The 8082-nt window shown below is 35.4% G+C and overlaps 1 protein-coding gene and 1 pseudogene across 1 annotated transcript in view; both read left to right on the top strand.

Annotated features, from left to right (window-relative positions):
• The window catches only part of LOC107751844 (uncharacterized), a 2859-nt pseudogene extending 1281 nt beyond the window's left edge, over positions 1-1578 (top strand).
• A 4810-nt stretch (positions 1579-6388) lies between these two features.
• LOC107751858 (tumor necrosis factor receptor superfamily member 5-like) overlaps positions 6389-8082 on the top strand; it is a 7625-nt gene continuing 5931 nt past the window's right edge. The window contains exon 1 of the mRNA XM_016567626.1: positions 6389-6505. Within this exon, the coding sequence (XP_016423112.1) occupies positions 6476-6505 (30 nt within the window). The 5' untranslated portion in view covers positions 6389-6475. The remainder of the gene's footprint in view (positions 6506-8082) is intronic.

Genomic DNA, 8082 nt, shown 5'->3' with positions numbered 1-8082 from the left:
GTGCAGGATAACAAATAAAATAAAATAAAATGCCATTTCATTAAAATGTCATTATATTTAACATTATATATTTAATATTAACAATTATAAAAAATATGCAAATACATTTATCATTATATATAGTCCCACAGATCATCTTGAGGTAACAAACTGCTCGGAGGACAGACACAGTCCACCTATCAGAGTCACGGATGGAGATTTAAGCAGAAAATCACCTTGTCATGACCTGGAGCACCTGAGACCAGTTGAGCACACAGAAAACCTGCTAGATGCCCTCAGACAGGTACTAAAAAAAATAAACTACAGCATAAACTACACTGAATGTTAAACGTAATGTCCAACTCGCAAACTCACAGTAATTTTGCATTGTTTACTACTGTGTGATTGTCACTGGCCAGTTTTCAGATGACTTTTGAGGTCAAATGATTGCACTGTCCATGGTGCTGAAGCCTGGTACTAACCAATCAAGATGTTCAGGGTTCTGAAATACACTTCCCATTATTTACGAGAAGGAATAAATGTGCTATATAGTCTGAAGCTCATGCAGAAGATGGCTGGATGCTAATAGTTTGGTAATGATTCAGGTTCCAGACAGACGTTGTGTGAGGGCACCATGTGGAGATCGTTCACGGGCCTACATACATCTGAAGTCCACAACCAACATGGGTTACTCAAAACGAATCATGCAAAATCCTCATATTACAGAGGATCAGGTAAGATATTATGTGCATGCTGTCTTTAATCAACTTGTACTGTAAGTATATATAGCTATACTACTGTTCAAAAGTTTGAGGTCGGAAAGTTTTTATGTTTTTGAAATAAGTCTCTTTTGCTCACCTAGGCTACATTTATTTGTTTAAAAATACAGTTTAAAGTGCAACATAGTGAAATATTATTACAATTTAAAATAACTTTTTTTCTCTTTTGAAATGTAACTTTACCATGCTGCTTTGCAGGTGCACTATCAATACTTGCTGCAGTTCATACAGAAAGCTGTACAAGACGTGAAAGAGCAAAGTGTTGAGGTCTTGAAAACTAACTAGATTATTATCATTTCATACTGTCTGCAGCTTTCTGAAATAGAAAAACACATTTTGATGGATGTTTTTGAACATGATCCTCTCAGGCAGAGATCTGGGATGCGTCAGTGGCCAGTACTGACCTGGAATCAGTGAGCGACAGGAGCGATATAAATGCAGAAGAGGTTCCAGAAGATGGAGATGGCCTTACAAATGTGTGACACCAAAAACACAGGTATAAAACCCATCATACAAATAGAGTCTGTCTGAAGCACATTATAAAGTGATTTGAAACACTGTGACTCATAGAAAATGATAGACTAAAATCAATAATCAAATTTTGTACAATGAAATGATGGTTTCAACACTGTTTTCAGGTTATGTGGATAGAGAGCAAGCCAAACGCCTGATACAGAACTACAGCCTCATCTTTGATCTGAATATGAGTCCCCTGAAGGTCAGCGAGGTCACGTGTAACACTCAGCAAGAGGGCAAAGTTCACCTCACCTCGACTCTGCGGCAGCTGAAGGAACTATACACCTCTTTACCTTTCACTTAAATCTATGCAAATGCTACAGCCTTGCAGTTATCTTCATTAAATGCTCTGTCTGGGAAACATTAACAATGACCATGTATAAATTAAATTTTTCCAACATGGAAAACTTAGTGAATCTCATTTAAACATATACAAGTTATGTTTCGGCCGAAAATGTAAAGTATAAAAAAGAAAAGGAATTTTTTTGTATAATATATTGTATAAAGAAATGTAATCCTAAATGAATCATATCCTAAATAAATAAATGGTCCTAAGAATAATCGTCATTTTCTTTAAACAAAATATTATTTCTTATTTTCCTTTAGATTTTGAACCTGGACATTTCTTGTCAGGTTTCATGACATTAACGTCCCCCTCACTTTCTGCAGTTTAATCGGTCAACAATCAACTGTTTTTTTTAATCCAAATTTACTTTTGGTGCTCCAGTGTGCGCTAATAGTCATTTCTGGTTCATAATTTCAATATTCAAGCAAAAAATTGTTGCAAAAACAGGAATAAAAATTGACTTTTGGTGCTCAGATGTGTGCTAATAGTAATTTCTGGTCAATGATTGCAATATTTAATGCTTACTGGTGCAGGAATACACAGATGCACATGCATGATCTAAAGAATACTTCTGCAATGTTTATAGGCACTGAGTGTTGCAAACAATATTTATCATGTGCAATACTGCAAACGACCAAAAGTAAAACCTTCTTACTCACAATTAAAAAAAAAAAAACAGAATTAAATAAATAAATAATCGTATTACCTCGAGGAATATAGCCTGTCTTTCTGTGATCCATGTTTCTTCATTGGACTTCAGGAGACCAAAACATGTCACATCACCCATCAACTGCTGGCAAATAGTAAACTGATTTAGACTGAGGTTTGCAGACATCTGAAAAGAGGAAAAGAGCTGTGTTTGTGTGACTGAGAACTTGGTAGCCTATGTGGCATGCGTATTTATTATTCGCGCAATTTCCTTAAATGCGGCTTGCATTAATATGACTTCTCATATTTATCTCAGTTGTAGAGTCATTAAACACATATGACATATCTATAATGTCTTTCTGTGCTGTTGTCTCGATATATAGACGGTTGTACTCTCAAATATAACGAGTAAAATAAAACACGGATATCCAAATATGTCTGAAAGATGTAACACAGTGGTTCAACCGCTAGATGGCGCACAGCCGACAAACAAATCACTACGACGCTGTAGGAAGACAAACTCAGAATCAGAATCAGAATCAGAATGAGCTTTATTGCCAGGTATGTTTACACATACGAGGAATTTGTTTTCGTGACAGAAGCTTCCACAGTGTAACAGAATGACAGTGACAGAACAAAAAAAAACACAGATAATAAGAAATAAAAATAAATAAAAAATAGAACAAGTAAAATAAGGAATAAAAAATATACAAATCGACAATTGTATGTAGGCCTACAGGTATATAACAATAGACAGTTGTATGTACAGGTGCAAACTTCAGGAGCTTGACAGAGGGGTCTTTAGAGGTGCAGTCGTTGGTGTACATTGGTGTCGTTGGTGTACAAACTGGACTTTAAATAAAGTACAAACTAGGTCTATATTAGTATTGTGAACATGAAAGTGATATGTTACTTACCCACAACAAACTTAAATCAGTAATTGCATTTAAACAAGCAGCTTACGCACTTCAGCTTAAATATAGTGTAATGTTTGTAGCAATCGAAGCCCTGACGACTTGGCAATCAATTATCATACTTACTACAAGTACTTCAGATAATCATAGTAATAATCATAATAATGATAGGTAACTTATTTTAGTAACTTATTATTAAAATTAGAGTTAAACGAGCATAATATGGCCTTTTTCGATCACCTGTTTGTTGACGCTGGAATGCGCATGCGCATTGGCAAGACCAGCCAACAGTGTGAACATGTGTGAAAATGTAAAACTCTTAACTACGATTTTTAATTATGAACTATTAACTTTTGTATTTTGGCAAACTATGAAACTGACACATAATTTGGGGGACGAATTAGTATTTTAATTTCCCAAATCAATTATCTTTGAAATGCTTGAATAAACTTTCAAGCATTTAATAAACACATTAAGAGTTAAACAAAGTTTAAAGGTTGTGTTCTTATGTAGCAAGCAACCTGTAAAAACTCCCAAACATATTCATAGCTGTCAATTAACACCTACTTAAAATAGCCTATGCATCAAAGTGACAGACTGAGAAAAGGAAGTGTTTACATCCTATTTCATTTGCCACTGCTAGTCTAGTGATTAGTGTAAGTTCACTCTACACACATGTACAGTAGATGTATTTTCATACTGGTGTTTTTGCTGAATCTGTCATACTGTATATCTGTATCTTTTGCATACTTGTCAAACATTGCACTCTGAACACATACAGATTTTATATTCTACTTTTATTGTAATTTGTAGACAAGTTTTATACAACAAGCCCCCAGACTGTGCAGTGTCTTCAATGATAAAAAACATTTTTTGAAAACTGACGTAGAAACTGTGACGTCCATATTCTCTGAACTGTTCCTCATGGGACTTAAGGGTTTTTCACTAGAACTTTAATTACAGTATGCCATGCCTCAAATCATTCTCAGATTGTATACCTTGCGAGGAAGTGAGACAATCAGCCTTATGTTATGAAAAACTTCTGTCTGTCTGAACTTCCTGAGTTCAGACGTCATTGCGCTGGGATCTGACTGATTAGATCATTGATCTCAGAGTATTTCTTCTCTTCCACAGTACTCATGCATGTATATTCCAAAACAACTTCCTTGAAACATGGGGATTTCCTCCTGCTGTCTGCTGAATCCAGACCTGGGCTTTTTTTCTTTTTATAGGGGAGAGCCCTGCAGCAGGGGAGGGATTCACCAGGGCCTGTAAAACTCTCATGCTACATACTGTTCACCTTCAGTTGCTGGTCCCCACTGATTTCCATAGCATGGAAAAAAAACACACTATGCAAGTCAATGGGTACCAGCAACTGAAGGTGAACTATCCCTTTAAGTTTTAATAATTTTGTTATGTGTTTTTATCATTTTTAGTATTTTTTTAATAATTCTATTTAGCTTTAATTTATTTTAATTCAGTTTGAGTGAGTAATTTAATAACCATTTTTCATTTAAACTTTTTTTTCAGTTATTTGCCAAGGCAACACTTACAATTATCGCTTTATATTTTTAAATTTAAGTTTAATTTTTTTATTTTCTATATATATATATCTTTTTTTTCAGCTTAATTTCAAATAATGAAAAAAATAATAAAAAAATGTATATTCTTCGTTTTAGTTAACAACAACACTGTACTATATAACAACTGTATATTATTTATACTGCATTACACAAAAACTAATTTTCACTTACTTAGCACATACTGCCATTTTTTTATTTTATTTTTTTATTAATTGTATGTACAAAAGCACATTAGGCTACTCAAAAGCAAAATTAGGCTACATTTTGAAGTTTGCTAAAGTCACACAAGGTCACTGCACTGACACAACACTAAATGTTTACATCCTCCAAAAATAACCTACATAAATTTGAGACAGTTTCTGTTGTTTTAGTAGTTTTAGTAAAGTACTAAATGCAATGGCCGGCCGTAGTGCTCAGCATTTTTCTGTTTTAGTCACAGTAAATGAACTATGATTTTCTGTTTTGCTTATGAAGATGCTAAGGTGACATTAATTCGGGTAATTAAGTAAATAATTAAACAAAGGTCATTTTCACGTAAGAGATAGGCTAGGCCTAGGTTTTGGCACTGGTGACGGGACTCAATAATAACAATAGTGTTTTTGGTCTGGAGGAAGTGAAAGTCAAGCTGGGAAGTTCTGCCTGGTTAAACGACATTGTCGTGGAGTTAGACTGACAGATAAACCAACTTCATGTTATAACCTGGGCCTTTTTTTAATTAATAAAAGAATTGTTTATATTATAGCCTAGGCTATATTGATTGAAATTATCTTAAAGGTCCCATATTGTCAAAACTGAAATTTCCTGGCTTTTTTCACGATTACTGAGGTCTAGGGGCTATTTAACTACCATGTAAGTTTCAAAACAGTCAGTCCACAGTAAAATGCACACAGCCTGCATAAGTAAAAAATCTTTAATCCAGTTAAACATTCTGCCTTCAATTCCTAATTGTTCAAACTTTATTAACAGCCCCTCCTTCCAAAGCATGTCGTATGCTTTTTCAATGTCAAAAAAGATGCCTACTACCACCTCTTTATTAACTTGAGCCTTTCTTATGTCTGTTTCTAAACTAAGAACAGCATCTAATGTACTTCGTCCTTTACGGAATCCACTCTGATGTGGTGAAATAATTTCTTTCCTTTCTAACATATAGTTTAATCTACACACAATCATACGTTCCATTAATTTACACAAATTTGACGTTAATGCTATAGGTCTATAACTGTCAGCATTATGCTTGTTCTTGGCTGGCTTTAATATAGGAATAATAACCTCGTGTTTCCATGAAGAAGGAATCACAACAAGATGATATTTTAACCTCCGCCTAAAATAAAACTCCAGAAAGGTGTACAATATGGGACCTTTAATGCTTCTTTTACAGCTTTCCGGATCTCTAAAACGCAAAATATTTCTTAAAATAATATAAGTGTAATAACTTTACCAGTTGTATCATGCATTAGCCTATCAACAGCCTCAATGCGTCTTTTTCTCCTCGCACTTCTTGGATCTTTGTTCTGCAGTAAGGGGCTAATGGATAGCATAGGGAAAAGGGAAATGGTCACATGTCACATGTGGGCGTGTCTGCGGGAAGAAATCCCCTCTCGCGACTGCCAAGCGTTCGTTTAAGATCTGCAGCAGACAGGTCAGTGTCTTATATGCCTGTGGGGAGTTAACAACTGGTAACAAGGATCTGTTTCTACAGATATTGTCATCATGAGAACAGTTTTCATTCTTAGTTCGCTGGTAAGTGATGTGCTTAACCCTTTCGCGTGCATGTTAACTACGCACGGATATTCATGGTGGTTATTATATAAATTGATAATATTCATTGTAACAATGAATCCATTTATAGTTTTCATGTGCAGCATTTAGAACGTTTAGATTGTCGTAGTTATTGAAAGAATGACTCGTGTGTTTGTCATTACATTCACTTTCGCTTTGAATGCGCATTGGTATTGGAGAAGCATTTAAAGTGCCTGCATCTAAGTGACATATGTAATATTTGCATTGTCTGTTGTTTAATGTGCTAGTGTAAGGTTGCAGTCTTCTGTATTAAAACAATCTGGGTGGTGATCTCGGGGATTTTCCGCACTGTCACGAAGGTCGTTTCGGTTTCAAGACTCCACCCATGTTCTGTTTTGGGGTCTAACGAACCTCATATCCATTTAAATAGCTCAAAAACATACTTAACATTGAAATATAGTGTTCATTGATATGTTGACCTGTAATAAATTTGATACACGCCAGGGGCGTAAATATCGTCTAACAGTAGGGGGGGACAACAAACATAAAATTTCTCAAGAGCAATATTTGAAGGGGACACAATACGCGCGGAGGGGGGGTATGGGTGGTAGCATATTTTCTTTTTACACTAAGTGAAAATAGCAGTATTTGTTTTGTGATATGCTATTTAGACTAAGTGCGAACAGCTATTTATACTATATTAAAATAGCAGGATATTCTGCTAATTACTTATTGCCAATAGTGGCAATTATCTGCACCTCAGCATTGTAATACATTATAAAACAGTATGCAATAATAACTTATTGAGTGTAAATTTTACTTTGAATTCAAATTATTAAATGGATGCCACCTTATTGGGACAAAAGCCCTCCCTACACCTACCCTAACCCTACCCGATACTTTTTCAACTTTTTGATTATTTCCTTCATTTTTATTAAAAAATAAATGCTTTTCTGATGTGATTTGAAATTTGAAAAGGGAGAAAAAACTGCGCGATTTTTACCGGGGGACCCCTCGAAACGCGGTTAGTTTTGAGTAGCAATTGGGCGGGTTTTGTTATGAAAACCTGGCAACCATTTCCCTCAAGCAGGTAACGTTATTATTGCTAACATAGCGGATTTATCGAAAAATACATTAGCGTCATCTGTATTAAAGAGTAACTAATCACTTCATCCGATGTTTAAGTGAAGAAATTAGCCTTGACAGCCTTACTTACTGGACTTCCTCAACTATTGGCTTTGTTCTCTCTCACCGAACTTGTGTGTGTGTGTGTAGGTGATGTAAAAGACGTAAGCAGACATTTGGACCAAAGTGAGGCAAGGGAGGGGGAGACTCAAAATGTTTCTAAAACTTAAAACGCATTTTTGCCCCGTTTGTGTTGTTTTACTACTTACAATTGATTAAAGTATAAAACATTGTTATTTACAATGCACAGCATGGTTTTTAATCATATTTTTAGGGGGGTCAACCCTCAGATGGGGGGGTTCCTTCCCCTCCAACCCCCCCGGGATTTCCACCTATGGCCGTGACGTCTGCTGGTGTTGGTCCATTGTGTTTTATCAAGTCCAAAGTCAATG

This window comes from Sinocyclocheilus rhinocerous, unplaced genomic scaffold (assembly GCF_001515625.1).
Source record: "Sinocyclocheilus rhinocerous isolate Xijiao unplaced genomic scaffold, SAMN03320098_v1.1 scaffold2126, whole genome shotgun sequence".
In the NCBI taxonomy this organism is placed as follows: domain Eukaryota; kingdom Metazoa; phylum Chordata; class Actinopteri; order Cypriniformes; family Cyprinidae; genus Sinocyclocheilus; species Sinocyclocheilus rhinocerous.
This window is presented reverse-complemented; position numbering and strand designations above follow the sequence as displayed.